Source organism: Orycteropus afer, unplaced genomic scaffold, assembly GCF_000298275.1.
Source record: "Orycteropus afer afer isolate SDZICR_OR568_19922 unplaced genomic scaffold, OryAfe1.0 scaffold00020, whole genome shotgun sequence".
NCBI classification, from domain to species: Eukaryota; Metazoa; Chordata; class Mammalia; order Tubulidentata; family Orycteropodidae; genus Orycteropus; species Orycteropus afer.
In genome coordinates this window covers 10,218,620-10,239,946 of record NW_006921607.1, presented here as the reverse complement: position 1 = coordinate 10,239,946, position 21,327 = coordinate 10,218,620, and the positions used below count along the sequence as shown (strand labels likewise).

The 21,327-nt window shown below is 36.5% G+C and overlaps 1 protein-coding gene across 1 annotated transcript in view; it reads right to left on the bottom strand.

Moving 5' to 3' along the window:
• ITCH (itchy E3 ubiquitin protein ligase) overlaps positions 1–21,327 on the bottom strand; it is a 140,778-nt gene that overhangs the window by 6,623 nt on the left and 112,828 nt on the right. Inside the window, exons 14-20 of the mRNA XM_007934730.1 lie at positions 16,544–16,632; positions 14,475–14,634; positions 14,097–14,230; positions 13,618–13,758; positions 6,416–6,536; positions 5,897–6,001; positions 4,360–4,456 (exon numbers count right to left, since the gene is read on the bottom strand). Coding sequence (XP_007932921.1) covers positions 4,360–4,456; positions 5,897–6,001; positions 6,416–6,536; positions 13,618–13,758; positions 14,097–14,230; positions 14,475–14,634; positions 16,544–16,632 — 847 coding nt within the window. The remainder of the gene's footprint in view (positions 1–4,359; positions 4,457–5,896; positions 6,002–6,415; positions 6,537–13,617; positions 13,759–14,096; positions 14,231–14,474; positions 14,635–16,543; positions 16,633–21,327) is intronic.

The following is a 21,327-nucleotide window of genomic DNA, read 5'->3' as shown; positions in this document are numbered from 1 at the left end:
TTGCGACATTGACTGCAACCCCCACATTGTAACAGCATTCTTCCCACTTTCTCCCTGTGCCCACCCCTTCCGTACCGCCTATGCCTTTGCACCTTCCCTGCTCTGTCCCTGGGCGAATGCTGTCCCCTGATCTCACATGCTTAACTGTGCTAATTGGTGCATACCCTCCCTCATACTACTTTTCACCTATAGGCCTGTCTATTGTTTGGCTGTCAATTGAGTCACAGGGATTAAGTTCAGTTCCTACCCTGAAGGGTATCTAAGGGCTATAGTTTTGGGGGTTCCACCAGTCTTGATCAGACCAGTAAGCCTAGTTTTTTTTTTTTTAAATGATTTTAAGTTTAGTTCCACATCCTCCCCCACTGTATCTGGGACCTCTTATTGTGTTCCCTTTCATAGCGGTGAGCAGTGGTAGCATGGCACTGTCTAGTTCTTCTGGTCTCAGCATTGTGGAGGCTGGGGTGCACACGCCCCATTATTCCTTTGGACTACTTGTTTTCTTCCACCTTTGATTTCTTTACTCTTCTTTGCTCCAAACAGGGAGAGACCAGTAGTTGTACCTAGATGGTCACTCATAAGCTTTTAAGACCCCGTGACTGGACTTTTTAATTAGATGGGGTCTGAGACACTAAATACTCTGTAATGTATGGGATAGTCCTCCACAAATAATCCTGTCTCACTCAACTAAACATAAATTGTACAAACATAAATTGTTAGTACTTTTGTATCAAATAATATTTGATTGTTTTTACAAGTAATTATGTGAAAAGTTCAGTAATACAAGAAAGTCATTATGAAGAAAGAAATTAAAAATGATTAAATAATTAAGCTTGAAATTATTAAATCATTTACTTACTCTGCACATTCTCTCTACTCAGTCTATCTCTAACCACATAGTTAAAAAGGAGTTTAGTTCAGTGGTGCTAATAATATGTAACAGAAGGTTCTGGTTTTAACAGACTGAGAATCAAATATTATAATACCAGAAACACATTTGAAATGAATTTATGGAATTTCATTAATAAAGGCTGTTTTATAAATATACCATATTACTACAATCCTGGATATTTCCTAAAATTTTACAGAACAATGAGTTTTGAAAAATCTACATGTAAAATTTATATACTGAAACTATTTTTAGATTGCCGTTGTTTTCAATCTTACTCTGACACTGTCACTACACGTCTCGCACTATCCTCTGTGTAGAATGCTGAATATGTATTTCTATTCTTACCTAGCTTTCAAATGACATAGCCTCCCAGGCCTTTTTAAATCTTGGCCTGCAGTGGAATTTCATAATAAACCTACTGCCACTGAGTCAATTTCGACCCACAGCAACCCCATCAGGTTTCTAAGATGGTCAATCTTTAAGGAAACAGATTGCCCCATCTTCTTCGGACCAGCTGGTAGAGTTGAACCGCCCACCTTCTGGTTAGCAGTCTAATGCCTTAGGCACTGTGTCACCAGAGCTCCTTGGAAGTTCATGATAGGAGGTATTTTTTCTATGCATTCATTACCAATGTTACAGCACTGGGAATTATTTTGATATTACCCTTTTAAATAAGTGTTATCTCATTTTTTTCTTCACTTTGACACTCTATATTTTATTTTGGCAGGTATATTATCCCTACCTTATTTAGGTTACATCCTTCTTTTTCTTATCATAGATATTTAAATTTAAATCTGTTATTTCCTATCTTAATTTAAATCTGTTATTTCCTATCTTTTCCCTCTGTTCTTTCATTTGCTTACTTTTATACACATAATGGCTTCTGATCTCTTAAACCCAAATATTTTCATTAAGGACAAGTATCTGTCTAGGAGCCCTGGTAGCATAGTGCCTAAGGCACTTGACTGCTAACCAGAAGGTTGGCGGTTCAAACCCACCAGCCACTCCTCGGAAGGAAGGTTGGGCAATCCTACTTCCGTAGTGATACTGCCTCGGAAACCCAAGGAGGGGTCGCTAAGAGTCGGGGCTGACTCGACGGCAAATAACAACAACAACAACAACAATATAGTTGTTCCCAAATATTCATGTACTGAAATACGTATTAGTTCATTACAAATCATTTATTTCTCTTTTATGTTATAATTAAAGGAGCTCTGGTGGTGTAGTGGTTAAGGCACATGGCTGCTAACCAAAAGGCCAGTGTTCAAATCCACCAGCTGCTCTGCAGAAGAAAGATGAAGCAGCCTGCTTCCATAAAGATTTACAGCCTTGGAAACCCAAGGGAGTCACTATGAGTTGGAAACGACTTGATGGCAGTGAGTTGGGTTGTGTTACAATTGGTGCTATGTAGGTGTGTATTTTAGAAATTTTAAGAAAGTTATTTCATCTATCACTTTTATTTAAGAATAGTAAAGTAGATATAAGTATTTGTTATAAATAACAGAATGTTGGCTCTGATCAGATTGAAACACTAAAGAATTATATATATTACTCTTAGAACTTTTCACTTGGTGGAAGGTTAAACCAGAGGCCTCTGAAGTCTCCGAATCACCTTACTGTCTCTGTCCTCCAGAGGTATCCTGTGTGGTTTCAGGCAGCTCTACCCAACCCCAAATATTATTCCCAAGAACAGACCTAGTTTTCTTCTCTTTAATGATTAGATTTCCAGTTTATATTGAGAAGCTTGTACCATTTTTTTCTCATTTTGGTCACTACTACTTTTCTCCCCAACCCCCAAAATGGTTTCTTTCTCCTTCAAACTAAAGTGCATCCTCAAAGATGCCCCTCTAAAAACTTCCTTAGAAACTGTCCTTCTCTGAGACCTCTGTAGCACTGGATACAAACTCCCTTCTATATTAGCTTCTGAGAGACTGTACTATTTATTTCGCTTGTTTACTCTCTTATCTTTTCCTGTAAGTACGCTTCCAGGCTATTTCTGTCACATACTTAAATACAGGTGTTTCTAAGCACTGACCCCCTAAACTTCTCTGTCTTCTATTTCTGCAGAAGACTACCCATTCTCACAGCTTCAAATGTCACGACTCTGATGGCTCAACCATCCCTTCTCTATTCTTACATTTCTCACTGGTACTTGAGCACCACCTTTACTTTTACTTCTCTGTTGGTTACCTTAAACTCAGGAGGTTCTGACACTCAGTGTCCTTCCCCAACTTCCATACCATGTTCTCTTTCATAACTGCCCTATTAATCTATGTCATAACTTGGAGTTACTTTGACACTCCTCCTTTAACCCTTATCTTCCCAACATCGTCCTACTTCTACGTATTTCTCCCTATAGAACTGCCCTAGCATTTATACCCTCAATTTCCACTTCCATTTCCTAAGATCAGGTTCTCATCATTGCTGCAATAATTTATTTCCATCTCCAGGCTCTCCCCATCTTTAAAGTACCTTCTCTACATCTTGCTATCAATTCTTCCTAAAATGCTGCTTCAGTAAGTTTATTCTTCTGTTCAAAAAGTTCCCATAGCTTGCAATACGCTCAGGTTAACGTCTAACCTCCTTGGTGTGGCTTTTAGTCTTTGTTAATCTGGTTCTATATTCTGTACGCAGAATTCTGTACTCAGTTCTCTAATCTTGACCCTCTTTTTAGCTACGAAGTGTTCCACAAGGATGTCTTAGTATCTTCATTTCTGTTATCCCCCACCTATAAAACACACTACACATAAATATAGGCTTGATTCAACTCATTTTTTTTAAACGTGCCTTCCTTGACTATTCTAACCATATGATTTTTCTGTTGTTTGAATTATTACATTTACTGTTTTTAAGACCCAAATTTGATGGACAAGTATTGTCATTTAATGGCTTAATAATATTAGTCCACAAGCTTAGGAGTCACCGTCTCTCTGTATGTCTTCATAGGGTACTTGGGAAATTCTATCATTAAAGAAATACTTGAATTTACTTAATTTTTTATTTAGTCATAAAATAAATATTCTCATGGGCATTCATTTTGAAACAATGCTTATTTTAATCAGTGACTACAATGTAACAGGCACTCTAACAGAAATTTTAAAAATGATGAAGATATGGATTTATATCTCTAGGAGCTCCTAGTCTAATAAGGAATAGTGGCAAACACATCATTAAAATACAGTATAATGCAACCCATAGCGCATGGCTCACAAGAGACACTGAAATGTCTGCCAAACAAGCAAGCAGATTTACTCCTATCTAGACTCCTGAATTGAAATGTGAGATACAGCCTGAAGTTCTAAATGTCACAGAGGTAAGGAGTATGAAATGATTTAAGTTTACACAAACACAGGTTAACTGTGACTAGTAAAGAAAATAGTTTATACTCATCTTTGTTATTTGTTAATGTTTATGCAATAGTAGTATGATACCCAAGTTCCTGTATAGGAAAGCTGATGCTGTATACATACCCATGAGGTCAGCAAATCCTCCAACTGGCAATCGGCAAGTTCCAGTTACAAACTGTAGAAGTCTCATTCTCTTCTCATTATCGATTTCTTTAACAAACTATTAAAAACACATTTTGTAGATCATATGTTTAGCATACTAAACCCCCCAAAAAAAGACAAAAAACATTTCACATTTTAAACAAAGCCCTGGTGTCAGGCATTAGATAATGACTGCACCCAAAACTGTGGATGTAGGAGCATCTTCATGTTTGTCAAAGCACCACTCATTTTCCCTTATAAATATCTTAGGACCACATCCTTACCCCACTGCCGTCAAGTCAATTCCAACTCATAGTGACCCTATAGGACAGAACAGAACTGCCCCATAGGGTCTTGAAGGCTGTAAATCTTTATGGAAGCAGACTGCCTCATCCTTCTACCAAAGAGCAGCTGGTGGGTTCAAACCACCAACCTGTTGGCTAGCAGCCAAATGTCTTAATCAGAGTCACCAGAGAGCCTGCATCCCTATAAGTAAATAGAAAAAGAAGGATACCCTAGGCCCAAGAGGCCTCTTCTCATGCAATCCCAAGATTAGCTTTTCTAGGGCAGCTTTTCCCTTTTCCCCCTAGATTTCCTGTCCAACAGGACATTCATGTGGTGACATAAGGTACAGAACTTGATTTGGAACAGACATTTTGGTTTCATGAATAAAATTAAGCTCACAGAATGCTAACCCAGACACATCCCAATAACCTCATTCCCTCACCGTCTTTCAGGTTTCGGTGCAGCCATGCACACCCAGAATTATCTGGCCTTCACCTCTCACCACTCTGAATCAAAACATCCGAAGATATTTTCTAAGCGGCAGCACTTCTATAGCACAACTCTTGGCTCTGTCAAACAGCTTTTGTAAAGAACAATTTTTACCCTATTATACCATTGTTAATTATTTTAAAATGCTAATCCTACTTGTTACAGAGGCTCAATTAATCTTTGAGTTACCTATATGAATTTCTTTACATGTATAGCCAACATTTTTTTGAAAAGATACCATGATTCTAAATAATATCTGTAAGTTTTGTCTCCTGAACATTATTTAATTCTTCAAAAGATGAAAACCATACTTTCAACAGTTTTATAAAAATCCAAAACATTCAGATTAAACGCAGATGAATTTTTTTATCATCTGGTTTGACTGTTAACCAAAAGGCTGGTGGTTCAAACCCATCAGGCACTCCTTATAAGGAAGGCTGGACAATCTATTTCTGTAGTGATACCTCCTCGGAAATCCAAGGAGGCGTTGCTATGAGTCGGATCTGACTCGATGGCAGTGCGTTGTGTTGTTGCGTTGGAGCTGTTACGGTATGTGGCTTAATTTGGCAATAGACTTGAAAGGATGCTATTATAATCAGTATAATCTACTTATTTAATATATAGCATGAACAGCAGAGCTTGCACACATTGGTACACTTTGTTCTGTGATTCATTTCGATATGTAATAAGCAATGTGTAAAAAAAATTATAGTGTCTCCCAGTAGAAATAAATTAAGAGACAAACCTGCCAAAACCACATGATTTGCTTGCTTGTCCTCGTGTAATGACGGTAGATGGCGTGTCTTTGCCAGTCATTTAAATCAATCTCTTGCATTCCACATAAAAGGACCTTTAGGGAAGACAAAGATAATTTTTTTTTTTTTAAGATAATTCTAAAACCTATCTACAAATGCTAGACATAGATAAGAACATACTAATATTACTCAGGAGGCTTTGGCTTCTCAACTGCATCAAGAATGGTCTCTATATTACTCATGAAGTTAAGTTTCTATGTGTGGTGTCATATATACACATACTGAAGGAAATATGTCACTCATAATAGAGCAACCTTCATAGAAATATGTATTTTCTTTTTTGGGGGAGTTAATACTATTCTTTTATCTTTGAATAAATATGAATTTTTAACCACTGGGATGCTTTAACACATCCTGGCAAAGTAAATACCACTACCACCACTAGATAGATGGCACCTGAAGGCATTATTTACCAGCATGCTACAGGATAAAGAAGAAAAACCTGTTACCTCTAATTCTTTTGCGTCAAAGTATTGCAAATATTGCTGAGGAAGGATTTCATTAAAGCCCTCAAAGAAAGCCTGTGTCTGTTCTTCAACACCTCGAGACAACCTCCATTCAGCTACCATTCTGGAAAGTAAAATAAAAAGCCATCTACTAGGAAGCTGAGATTTTACCTGTAAAATTCTGTGTATATAAATGACTTCTGAAAACTTTTATTACTATAAGACACCTCAAATATACACAAAAACATAGCAAATAATGTAATGAGCCCCATGTACAAATCTCCCAGCTTCAATACAAGGCCAATCTCATATTCCATCTATGCCCCCACCCAAACCCTATCATTTTAAATGTAAATATTTCAGTAATATTTCTACAAAATATGCTCTTTTTAAAAATATAATCACAATACCATTACCACACCAAAAAAATTAACAGTAATTCCTTAACATCAAACATTCAGTGTTCAAATTCTCCTGATTGACATAACTTTATTTTAGTTTATCGTTTGGATCAGAATCCGAAAAGCTCATACACAGCACGTCTCTTATATTTTTTAATTTACAGATTTTTCTCTCTTCTTTTGCAATGTTTAATGAAAGTATCTTTAAAGAAAATTCTCCTCCATCAAACATTACAGATTTCAACTTTTCCTTTCTTCTACTCTTATCTACATATATACATCTTAAAAGAGTTAAAATAAAAAAATAAGCTGATTTTCCCCCCCATTTTGTTGTAAAGAACATTTACTTATTAAAAAGTTAGTGCCAGGAAGGTGTATTTTAGTTATGTGATTATTTGATAACAACTTACGGCAACTTTTAGAGTCCTAAAAGTTAACTGTAAACTCTGTAAAATTTTGGAAAATAGTAGTGTATGTTGTATTAAACTAATTCTCCTACTGATAACAATGACGAATTCTAGGAAAACTATAAAAAACAAAGAACAAAGCAACCATGAGGTTGAGAGGATGAAGCTGCCAAAGCAGCAGGTGGGAAATTTCCAAAAACAATAGAGACCACCAAGACCATGTTCTACATCACACTTTAGTGAGTGGTGACTGGGGTCTTAAAAGCTTGCCTGAAGCCGTCTCATGGTCAACTATTAGTCTGTCCTGTCAGGAACAAAGAAAAGTGAAGAAAACAAAGAGGCAGGAAACAATTAGTCCAAAGGACTAATGGATCACATGAACCCAGCCCCCATGACCCTGAGACCAGAAGAACTAGATGGTACCCAACTACCATTGCTGACTGCTCTGAAAGGGATCACAACAGGAGGTCTTGGACAGAGTGGGGAAAAAAACATGGAACAAAATTCAAAATCATTAAAAAAAAAAAAAGCCCAGGCTTACTGGTCTGCTACAGACTGATGGAACCCCTAAGATTATGGCCCTTAGACATTCTTAATGTTGGGAACTGAACTTACTCTTATGCTCACCACCAGGGAGGTAAATACTCATTAGAACAATCAACCACACGAGATCAAAAGGGCAGTATTTGCTAGGGATAAAGCTCAGAAGGCAGGAAGGGATAGGAAAGAAGGGTGAAGGGAAATGGTAAACACAGAGAAGTGGAGAAAAATGCTGTTACATTTTGAGGATGACAAATGAATGTCATAAAACAAGATGTATATTAAAATAAATGTGTATGAATTGTTGAGTGGAAAACCAATTTGCTCTGTAAACTTTCACTTGAATCACAGTAAAAAAAAAAATACATTAAAAAAAAAAAATGAAGAAAAGAATGGTGACCCAGAGAAGGAGCCCTTAAATGTGCATACAAATTCACCTCAAAATCCTACTGGTTCCTAAATTGCACAAGTATAAGATAATGTCAGAATCAACTCAATGGCACCAAACAACTGGATGATGAGACTTCAAAAAATCCTGTGGAAAGAAACACCTAGAAAGCTAAAGACCTAAACATAAATATAAGGAACTACCTACCTAATGCTAAGGAGCTCTGGTGGCGCAGTGCCTAAGATATTTGACTGCTAACCAGAAGGCTGGTGGTTCAAACTCACCAGCCACTCCTTGGAAGGAAGACTGGGCAATCTACTTCCATAGAGAAACCACCTCAGAAACCCAAGGAGGGGTCGCTATGGGTCAGAATTGACTCAATGGCAGAGTTTTTGTTTTTGTTTTTTTTGATACCTAGTGCTAGAGAGACAGAATTTAAGAATTTCCATCTCACAGAGTTAAAGGGGCTCACATTTTGAGCTTTCCCTTGAGACCTCAGAAAGGTCACAACTTAGGAAGAAGGACCATATACCAGGAATAAGGGTTATGTTCTAAGACGGGCGGCAAAATGGAAACAGACCAGCTTTAGCAAGAAAGTGATATGCCCTTAATATATGTACCTGCCAGAATAAAATGCAACACTTTCTAGAGAAGAAAAAAGAATCCAGAGTCTGTATCATATATCATCCATTAAAAAAAAAAAAAAACCCACTACACATACAAGGAATAAACTACCACCCAGAATCAAAAGGAGAGTCTATATAATAAGGCTCATTGATGACTCAATGCTGCAGTTAGCAAAGACTTTCAAAGAGTTATTTTAAAATGTATTAAAGAAGTTATAGAAAAATATGGATAAATGAGTAAAGAGATGGGGACTGTCAGCCAAAAAATGGAAATCCTAAAAATAACCAAATAGACATTCTAAAATATCTGAATATCTGAAATGATAATTTCATTACATATGTTAAGGAGCAGATGATTCATCGGAAGCAAAAAATCAGTGAATGCAGAGGTAGGTCAATCAAAATTGTCCAGGAAAAAGAAAGGCAAAAAAGAACTCTTCTGAAACCTATGGGATGATGGCAAGAGTCATACATATATAATTAAAATCACTGAAGTAATTGAAGTAATGCAGAGAAGGAATAAGGCAAAAGGAACATCTATAAAGTCCAAAAAATTTCCACAACTGATGAAATGCCATCAACCACTGATCCAACAAGCTCCACAAATATCAAGAAAGATAAATAAATACAAAAGCAATCACACTTAGGCATATCATAGTCAAACAGCTAAAAATGAAAGAGAAAATCTTTTTAAAAGCAAAGAGAAAAAACATACATTTTATTCATAAAAACAAGACCAATGATTCCCATTATCAAAAACCATGGAAGCCAACAATGACTTTGTTGAAAAAAAGAGAAAATGCTGGGGGAAAACCCAAAAAACTTCAACCTAGAATTCTGTATCTAGTGAAAGTATCTTTCAAAACTGAAGGTGAAATAAAGATGCTTTCCAATAAAAACTGAGAGAATTAACTGCCAGCAAATGCACACGAAGAGAAATGCTAAACAACATGATTGAAGCTGAAGGAAAGTAATTATGAAGAGGGCAAGAAATGGAAACAGAATACAATTTAAATGCATGAATCGTAAGCTATGTGAAGTAGACCACGACAAAACTGTTTTAAAATGTGATTTGGGTGAAAGTTTATAGAACAAATTTGTTTTCCATTCAACAGTTCATATACACTTTGTTTCATGATGACTGCAGAACCCACAATGTAATAACAGCTCTCTTCCCACTTTATCCCTGTGCCCCTTCCTATGCATTCCCGCCCTCTGAGCTGCCTCCCAGAGCAGATGCTGCCCTTCTGATTTCCCCTCCTTCATTGTTCTAAGGAGTGTACTGGTTTCTTTCTTTCTTTTTTAAAAGGTCCTATTTGTTCAATTTTCTTAATGAGTTCAGGTCTTCAAAAACAAACCAATTATTCAGAACATATAAAGACTATTACAAATCAATAACAAAAGGCAAACCAATTACAAAATGGACAAAAGATTTGAACAGACATTTCAGAAGAGAACTACAAATAAACAATATGCAGTGAGATGATACTCAGCACCACTGTGAAGGAGAAATGCAAATTAAAACCACAATAAGACATCACTGGCAATACGGTATTGGTGAGAATGTGAAGCCACGTTCGTACATTGCTAGTAGGACTTTAAAATGTTATACAACCACTTTAAGAAACTATTTGGCAGTTTCTAATGAAGTTGAACATTTACTTTATTTACAACCTAGTGATTCCACTCCTAGGTATTTTATCCAAAAGAAATGAAAACATACGTCCACAAAAAAATTCAACAAAAATGTTCAGTTTTACTCATTATAGTACCAAATTGGAAAACAATCCAAATGTCCATTAACAAGAGTATGGATATACAAATTGTGCTATATACACAGAATGGAGTATTTCTCAGGGAAAAAAAAAAAGAACAAAATACTGATATACACAATAACATGGCTAAATATCACAAGTGTTGAATAAAAGAAACCAGACTTATAAGAGTATATACTATATGATTTCATTTATAAAAAGTTCCACAAAAGAAAAAATTTATAGTTAGAGAAACAGAATTATGGTTATCTCTCGGCCAAGAAAAGGGAAATGACTACAAAAGGATAAGGGAAATATGTTGCACAGTATGATTTGGGTCATGTTTATATGGGTATATACATTTGTCAAAACAAAGCACTAGAAAATACTTTTTAAAAAAATATGAAAACTTAAGCAAACTAGCAGTGAAGTAGACATTAAAATGTTCTTTACTGTCCATTACTATAAAATGTTATATATCCACTCTTCCACTTACCAACATGGCTAGGTTCCAAAAACTAGGTGTTGTTGTTGGTTGTTGGTATATGCCGTCGAGTCAGACCTGACTCATAGCGACCCCTCCTTGGGTTTCCGAGGCAGTATCACTACGGAAGTAGATTGCCCCATCTTCCTTCCGAGGAGTGGCTGGTGGGTTTGAACCGCCAGCCTTCTGGTTAGCAGTCAAGTGCCTTAGCCACTATGCTACCAGAGCTCCCAAAGACTAGGTAGTTATGTGAAAATCGGTGTTACGCAAAAATGGAAGATGACCACATCAGATCACAAAATGAAGAATGACTACATCATTCCACAGCTGCCAAACCACTGAGAATTATGGCCCAGTCAAGTTGACACATAACCTTACCTATCACAGCCAGCATTACTCTCCCCTTGCACCTCAGTGTTTGTTATTGATATTAATGAGCAAAACTGTCAGACAGTAGATTTCTGTATTAGTATTGTAAACGCAAAATGCAAATAATGAGATAATTAAGTTAGAAGTAGGTGTATTCCACTAACCACAGTCCTGGGAAATACAGTAACATCTCTTGTTTTCCTGTAACCTTGAATCATCCTCTACCTAGAGTACCACTGATACAAAGGAAACACTGGAGAAAGAATTAACTAATTAATCAAATTGTTTAAAAGATTGACTACCAACAAATAATGACTGTCCGGTTTAAAAGGTTTGCGTATTAGTAACTGTTAGTTGTGCACTTTTAACTATGGAGGGCAAAGTAGGTAAGAGACCCAGAAACTGGAACTAGAGATGAAACAGCTATGCCAACTTTAACCCTGATCTGACCAAACTGGTGATGACAAGAGACTAGCAGTATAAACCAAAGCAAAGCCAATAGTGAAGGCACACTGTAAACCATCATTTAAATGTAAAAGTTAAAAGACAGTAATAGTCTCCATAAAAACATCTGTATGTAAATTTGAGATTCTTTTCTATGACATGATGTTCTATGGCATAGTTACTACAGAATCAGTACTTAAAGAGGGACTACGCTTTTTTTTAAAAAAAATTTTTATTGTGATCTGGGTGAAAGTTTACAGAGCAAACTCATTTTCCATACTGCAGTTCATACACATTTTGTTTCAAGACATTGACTGAAATCCCCCACAATGTAACAGCTCTCTCCCCACTTCCTCCCGTAGTTACTTCCTCCCTGTGCCCTTCTTTCCTATGCATTCCTGCCCCCTGAACTATCTCCTTGTGCAAATACGGTCCTTCTGTTCTCCCATGGTTGATTGGTCTAAGGAGTGTACCTACCTGATGCAAATGTTCACCCTATATGCCTGTCTATTGTTTGGCTGGAAGCCTCGAGAGTGAGTTCAATTCCAGGCCTAAAGGTTGACTAAGAGGCCATAGTACCGGGGGTTTCCCCAGGCTCCATCAGACCAGTAAGCCTGAACTTTTTATGATTTTGAGTTTTGTTCCATATTATTCGAACCACACTATCCAGGATCTCCTGCTCTGTTATCTTTCAGAGTGGTTGACAGTATTAGCCAGGCACCATCTAGTTCTTCTGGTCTTGTGGTCATACAGGCTGAGGTTCACATGTTCCATTAGTCTCTTGGACTAAAGGTTTCCATGTGTTTTTGGTTTTCTTCATCTTCCTTTGCTCCAGATGAGGAGAGATCAATTGTTGCAACCAGATGGCTGTTTGCAAGCTTTTAAGACCCCAATCTAGGCTATTTCTACCTCTAAAACTCCACTTGGACTGAAACTAGAAATATGTTCCTATATAGATAGGATAATTTGGAGAAACAACAGAAGTTCCCCATGGCCCAGCTGTCTGCTTTAATGAATCTTGAAAGTTCTGGTTAAAATGAAACAGATCCGAAAGGGGATGTAAATCACCTATTAGACTAGTTATTTTTAAGATTTAGTTCAAATTAACTTAGAGGATATTTCCTCTAATTAGTTTCCTCTACAAGAATCTGTCACTGCTATGCTGCCAGGTTTATTGAAAGAGAAAAGACAGATTTTATCCTAAATATACTCCTTAATTTCCTGTAACCTGGCTCCTAAACCCAACTAGCTACAGTTCTAACTATATTCTATTAAAAGTCACTTATTAGCCTCCACATCTTCTTGGATTCTTCCTTTACATCAGCTTCTGAAATGTAAGACATGGCAGAGTGGGATTGAACTCAGAGCCACCCAACTCTGAACCACACATTACAGCTACTCTTCCCTATTTATTATTTATGAATTATGCTTTCCATTCTCCATATTTATTCTCATAACTTTTGCTCCCATTTCTGCAAAACTGAATCTTCCCCAACCTTCAGGGTTCAACTGAAATTTCATCAGCTCTTTGCTCCATGGTAATATCTAGATGAAAATAATATTCCTCCTCCTTTGACCTCCTTTAGCACATTCCCTTTTCTCTCTCCCTGTATTTATAAAGGTAGAAAATGATCTACGGTGTCCTTAATAATATATGAACATTCTCATAATCATTAGTATAACTGCAAATGTTACCATTTTAAATACTGTCCATTAGTATTACTAGGCAATTACAAATGTACTGTGGTCTAAGAGAAAGCCTAAACATGTCTAAAGAGGTATTCTTTCTTACCTGATATATTCCTCTTTGTTTTCTTCTGTTACAAGAATATTGCCACCATTGGGTTTCAAATCATGACTCTTAATTTCACCTAGAATTTCCTTATCAACTGAGAAGTACATTTCCAAACCACATTCTTCAATATTGTTTTCCCTGAAAAAATAAAATCAACACTATTTGTTATGTTCAACTCAATAATAACTTAAAGGTATTTTAATTTAAAGGTCTAGATCCTTAAATCATTAATAAGTTGTAACATCAAAGTAATAAACTGGAAACTCATGCTTCACAGTCACTCCATTTTTGCCTAGGATATTGGGTGTAGTATTTCTATAAAACTGATAATGTGAATATGATAAGTTTGATGTATAGATCATTTAAATGCAATAAACCAATTACATGCTTACAGTTTGGATAATTATAGCTAACTATCATAATGAAGGCATATGGATTATATTTTGAGAAATTAAATGCAAACAAGATTAACTTACTTAACCCAGATGAGAGAATTGTAAAATTCTGGATCAATAGATTCTAAATCCTTCAGTCCAACTGGTTTGTTCAAGATACGCTTGTAGAATGGCAAAGAGAAGCCCGTATCTATGAACTTCCCATGGAATAGAGCCTGTACAAAAAGGAAACATTAGCATTTACATAATTGTCATGTAATAGTCATTTTATTTCACAATGTTAAATAAGTTCTGCATTTAAAAACCCTCCTCTGTAACATGACACACTTCTGGAAAAAGGAAGGACATAGCAAACTCAATCACAGGAATGCCTTAGTGAAGAGAATTAAGGAAGTTAGTATTAACGTTTAGTATTGCGAAACTGTGAAAGTAAACGCACAGATCTCCACTTGCACTTACCATGGCAATAAACCTGCCAATAAAACGAAAATATTTCAGGTGATCTGGATTGATGTAAGAAGCAGGGTTTATCTGCAAGCAGTAGTTATCCTTCCCTGCATATTCAAACAGGCAATACATTGGGTTCAACACCTCATGTGACAAAAGAAAGAACCATTCCCTGAAATCAAAAGAAATACTTTGGGTAAAAAATCTTCTAAGTCATCATTCTAAACAAATAAAAAAGCAATGCTACAGAGTTTCTAGGAAGCTATACTCCTTAGCTGGAGATAGTTTTCTAATCCCATTTTGATTTTTACTGATTCTGTTTAAATTCATATTTTACAGAGATGACATTTACACACTGCTTATTATTATGTTTCAAAGAGTCTAAGAGTTTAAATATACTATTGTTTGATGAACCACTAAAAAAAAAGTTTCCAATTATAACCATAAGACATTCTAATTTCAGATATGTTAAGATCTGAAAATACTAGTCTTAGAACTGACAAAATACTATATATAGGCAAGTATAAAATTCACTATCAACCCATGTGATTAGAGGTAGCAAACATGAGTCTAACATTACTCCACATATTACTAAGCCCTTTATGATCCTTGTCAAGTATCATTACTACTTACATCTTAGATGAACATAAAAATCCTTCTAATATAATGGCAAAATAGCATTAAATTCAGGTCACTGATTCATTAGAAAAATGCTCTAAGAAGTTCTAATTCAAATGTGAAAATACCAACTGATACTAACATAAGATAATGGTTTCTAAGTATATAATCTGGGTAAGTCTGGTAAAACAGGAGGCAGAGCTGATCTGGGGCAATACATCTGGTGTCAGTGTGTGTCCTAGGTCTCTCTTCCTGTCAGTTCACGGCCTCTGGTGGTAACATCACTTACACTGTTTTCTGATTAACAAAGGATGACTGCTCTCCTACTGAATGATCTTTAATTTGTACAAAATTAAAGTTTCTGCTCGTATTTATTATTTACCTGTGATTATACATTTTGGAATAGTTTAATCTGAATTTTGAAATGTAATAAAACAAGTAAAAATGACTAAAATGTAGCCAGCAGTTAGTGATCACACATAGACTCAGACTCTAAAGGAGACAACTGTTGTTGTTGTTGTTATGTGCCGTTGAATCAAACCCGACTCATAGCGACCCCTCCTTGGGTTTCCGAGGCAGTATCACTACGGAAGTAGGATTGCCCAACCTTCCTTCCGAGGAGTGGCTGGTGGGTTTGAACCGTCAGCCGTCTGGTTAGCAGGCAAGTGTCTTAGCCACTATGCTACCAGAACTTCCAAAGGAGACAACTAGTAAACAATATTCTAATCTTCCCAACAATTCCAGGAAGCTAGCTATCACTATTCTTATTTTACAGATGAAGAAATCTGCCCATGGTCATAGTATTAAGTGGAAGAAAGGAAATCAAATCCAGTCTTGATGCCAAAGTCCTGCCTTTCCACATTGCCATGCAAACTTTAAGCAGTTGGATCAATATTTATAGAAAAAAGCATAGCAATTTCTTATCTGAGTCTATCTTCCAAGCTCCAATATGAAGAAAGCAGAATTAAGACTCTGAACTCCTACTTTATACAACCTTTCTTTCTAGTATTTGTAGGACAGATATATTAATCTAAGTTAGGAACAGAATAGTTATCATCTGGGTCAGTGACCTGTAGTGGGGGGCCTTGTGTGCTTTGTGGAACAGACATGAGGTAGTGAATTGAACACTGATTTACAGTTAGGTGATGCAAAGCTCACATCCAAGTGCCACAACTTAATTATGCACCTTAAGTGAGTCTCTAAACCTCTTCATCACCCTATTTTACAGGGTTTCGTGAGGATTAAATGAGCGATGTGGGTAAAATCAACTAGCACTCCCATAGAGAGAAGGTGTTGAATTAAAGTTTTTTGAAATTCTGTAGCTGTTGCATAATTAAGGTACAATAATTTCCTACATTTCATGTGTCTGAAATATAAGACTGAGAAAATAATACTTGCAAGCAAAGTATAATGATACCTTTGGAGGAAAGGAACTAAGTTCTGAGTATTCATATTATCACTACCTTGCTACACCTCCATAATCTAAACCTTCTTCTCCTGGAAAAATCACCCACAAACGTCTTCGCAGATCTTGGGGACTGAAGCTCATTATCTATAAAACAATAAAGTAAAAGAATCTGTATGAACAATTGTTGAAACACCACTCTACTACTTCCAGGTTTGAAATCTCCTTCATTATTAAAACAGTTAGTATCAACTTAAATTCCCCATGACAAAGTGGTATATGTAGTCCAGTCCACACCAGAAATACTGAAAATACATCATAGGAAAGCTTCATAATATTATACACATTATGACATATTTCATATTAAAAAGCAAAAAATAACAAACCCACTACCATTGAGTCGATTCAGACTCACAGCAACACCCCCCCTTGGGTTTTTGAGGTGGTAAATCTTTATGGAAGTAGATTCCCTGGTCTTCCTTCTGCGGGGTAGCTGATGGGTTTGAACTGTCAACCTTCTGGTTAACAGTCAAATGCCCTGGGCACTGCAGCACAAGAGCTCCTTATATGTCATATACATATTTTCAGATACTCTATATATAGAATTTTCTTTTTAACGTTGTTACTGCTGACTTATGAGGCCAATTCTCTCAGTTGCTTAAAGCACAGAGTAATTGAGCATGGTCAGAGGTTAATATGTCTTTTCTTTTGTGGTCAACTGAACTGGGTTTGTTTCATGATCAAAAGGTACACATCACAGTCAACTAGCTATTCCATAAATGAAAACCAGTGGATGCAGAGAGAGCTCAGATAACCTTAGAAACTCATTCTCAGTGGAAACCTATAAATACCAAGAAAACATAAATAAAATTTTTTGCCCACTACAAAAGGACAATTCTATTAATGAGCTACAACAGAGACTTTTTTTTTTTTTTTTACATTGTGATGTGTGTGAAAGTTTATAGAGCAAATTCATTTTCCATACAACAATTCATACATATTTTGTTTCATGACACTGACTGCAATCACCACAATGAAAAGGCTTTCTTCCCACTTCCTCCTTGTGATTACCTTTTTCCTGTGCCCATCTTTCTATATATTTCTAGCCCCTGATTTACCTCCCTGTGCAAATACTGCTCTTCAAATCTCCCATGGTTGATCATTCTAAGGCATGTCACCTTAGACACCTATTGTTTGGCTAGAAACTACATGAATGAATTCAATTCCAGGCCCAAAGGGTCTCTAGGGGCAATAGTCTTGGGGTTTCACCAGATTCTATCAGACCAGTAAGCCTGGTCTTTTTTTATGATTTTTGAGTTCTGTTCCACATTTCTATCCCACTCTACCCAAGATCACCTATTTTGATTTTTCTCAGAGTGGATGACAGTGGTAGCCAGGCACCATCTAGTTCTTCTGATCTCAGGGACATATAGGCTGAGGTTTGCATGGTCAACTAGTCTCCTAGACTAATTGTTTTCATGTGTCTTTGGTTTTCTTCATTCTTCTTTGCTCCAGACAAGGAGAGAACTATTGTTGCATCTTAGATGGCCACTTGCAAGCTCTAAAGACCCCAACACCACCCAACAAAGTAGGAGGTAGAACAATGTTTTTGTGAGGTGTGTCATGCCAATTGAGCTTGATATCCCCCACGATTATGGTCCCAAACCCTTTTGTTCAGGAACTCATCCCTCAAGGTGTTTGGCTGTGACTAAGGAGTTATCATAATTTTGCCCCATTAGCTCTAATACACACACACACACGCACACAGACATTCTTACAGCACACACAAATACATATGTAGAAGTATCATCTGCAAAACTTATATATGGTCATGGGTATATTCCCTTTAGCCCAGACATACTTGATCATTTTAGCCTGTCTACCTATGTGTCTACCTGTAGATTAACGTCTGTTATTACTGATAATGCAGTATTGTGTATGTTAAACTGTTCAACTTTTTTGTCTGTACTTACTGTGCATCTCTCTGAGTCTCATTTTCCTTAGTGTTACTGTGTTAGTGACTTGCTTTTGGTGTATTCCCTTTCCCTTCACCCAAATCAATACTTGTCTCTTACCTATCTAGAATTTTCCCTTCCCTCCGCTCTTAACCCTGGCAATGAACAAAGAAAGTTTCCTTCCACATGTAAAATTTTCCTTGACTTTTCAAAATAGTGGACGAATACAATATTTGTCCTTCTGTGACTGACTTATGTCACTCAGCATAATGTTCTCCAGGTTAATCCACATTATATGGTGTTTTGCAGACTCTACATTATTCTTTAGTGTTCCATAGTATTCCATTGTGTGTATGTATCACAGTTTGGCCATCTAGTTCTCTATTCATGGGAACTTAGGTTGTTTCTATCTCTTTCCTATTATGAACATTGTTGCAATGAAAATGGGTGTGCATACCGGTCTATGTAAAAGTACTTAATCATTAGCCTAAAATTAGGTCAGTAGAGCATTTGCAATTATTCATTATATTTATGAAAAAAATCACAGGGCCTAAAGAGGAAGAAGATCATTTAATGCTTCTACTTTATGAACTAGTAAGAAAAAAGTCACATATTTAAATATCAAGATCTGTATTTAGTCTAAGGCTCTCTGAAATCCCCACAAGACAGATGAAGAAAATCAGATGCAAATTTTGCTATAGATTTGTCAACTTTCCAAAGCAATATAAACTTTCTCTTAGGCTTATTATTTTATATTTAATCGATGGAGATTAAGTCTATTGTGACATTTTTTTAATCAACTGTTTTAGAACTATCTGTCATTTTTTAAAGTCTCCTGAACTTCAGAAGTCAAAAGATAAAAGAGGTATGAGCAACAAAAGACAAAACAGATAAACTGGATCTCTTCAAAAATGAAAAAAATGTGTTTTATTAAAGGACTTTATCAAAAGCGTAAAGAAACATCATACAAAATGGAAGAACATTTAGAAAACCATGTATCTGGTAAGGGTTTAATATCTAAAATATGTAGAAAAAAATTCCTCTGAGTTAACAACAAAAAGACAAGCAACCAATCAAAACATGGTTTCAAACAATAGCTAGACCTACAAGGTGAACAATCATACCAGGGATTCACACTCACTGGAACAATCACCCACATGGGATCAAAGGAACAGCATTTGCCCAGGGATAAAACTAAGAAGGCAGGAAGGGATGGATAGGGAAGAAGGAAGAAAGGAAAAGACAAACACAGGAAAAAAGTGGGAAGAATGCTGCTATATCTTGGGGATTACAATGAATTTCACACACACACACACACACACAATAATGTGTATGAATTATTGAATGGAAAGCCAATTTACTCTGTAAACTTTCCCTCAAAACACACACACACAGAAAAAAAAAAGAAAGAAAGAAAGAAGTGTTAAGAATTAGGGATTACTAAGTATCTACCACTCATCTGTCAGTTTGTCATACTGCGGTGACTTGGGTGTTGCTGTGAGACTGGAGGCTATGCCACCGGTATGTCAAATACCAGCAGGGTCATCCATGGTGGACAGGTTTCAGTGGAGCTTCCAGAAGAAGAAAGATGGGAAGAGGGATGAGGCCATTCACTTCTGAAAAAGCTAGCAACTGGAAACCTTATGAATAGCAATGAAACACTGTCTGGTATATTACTAGAAAATGTTATGAATAGCCATGAAACATTATTTGATATAACGTCAGAAGATGAGCCCCTCAGGTCAGAGGCAGTCAAAATACAACTAGGGAAGAGGTGCCTACTCAAGGTAGAGTCAACCTTAATGACATGGATAGAGTAAAACTTTTGGGACCTACAGCTGCTGATGGGGAATGACTGGAAATGGGAAGAAGCAGCTACATTCATTCATTAACAATCAGAATGTGAAATGTACTAAGTATGAACTGGAAGGTTGTTAAAAGTGAAATGGAACACAGAAGATTGAAACCGTAGGCATTAGTGAGCTGAAATGGACTGATACTGGTCATTTTGAATCAGACCATAATATGATCTACTATGCTGAGAATGAGAAATTGAAGAGGAATGGCATGGCATTCATGGTCAAAAACAACATCTCAAGATCTATCCTGAAGTACAATGAAGTCAGTGATAGGATGATATCCATATGTCTACAAGGAAGACCAGTTAATACTACTATTAATCAAATTTATGCAGCAACCACTAAAGCCAAAGATGAAGAAACTAAAGATTTTTATCAACTTCTACAATCTGATATCAACCAAACATGCAATCAAGATGTAATGATTATTATTGGTGATTGGAATGCAAAAGTTAGAAATAAAGAAGAAGCATCAGTAGTTGGAAAATATGGTCTTGGTGACAGAAATAACACTAGAGATCGAATGATAAAATTTTGCAGGACCATCAACTTGTTCATTGCAAATAATCTTTCTCAACAATATAAATGGTGCTTCATACGTGGACCTCGCCAGATGGGATACAAAGAAATGAGATAGACTACATCTGTGGGAACCAGTGGACAAGCTCAGTACCACCAGTCAAAACAAGGCCAAGAGCTGACTGTGGAACAGACCATCAACCGCTCACATGCAAGTTAAAATTGAAGCTAAAAAAAATTAAAATCAGTCTGTAAGAGCCAAAATATGACCTTGATTATAAACCACCTGAATTTAGAGACCATCTGAAGAACACATTTGACACAATGAACACTAATTATCAAAGACCAGATGAGTTGTGGGATGACATCAAGAACAGCATACACGGAGGATTCCGCCAAGATGGAGGACTAGGGAGAAGGATTGCAAAGACCCTCTTCAACAAAGAAAAGGGAAACCAATTAACACAGACACAGAAGATAATCTTGGACCCCTGAGCCTTGAAGGGAAG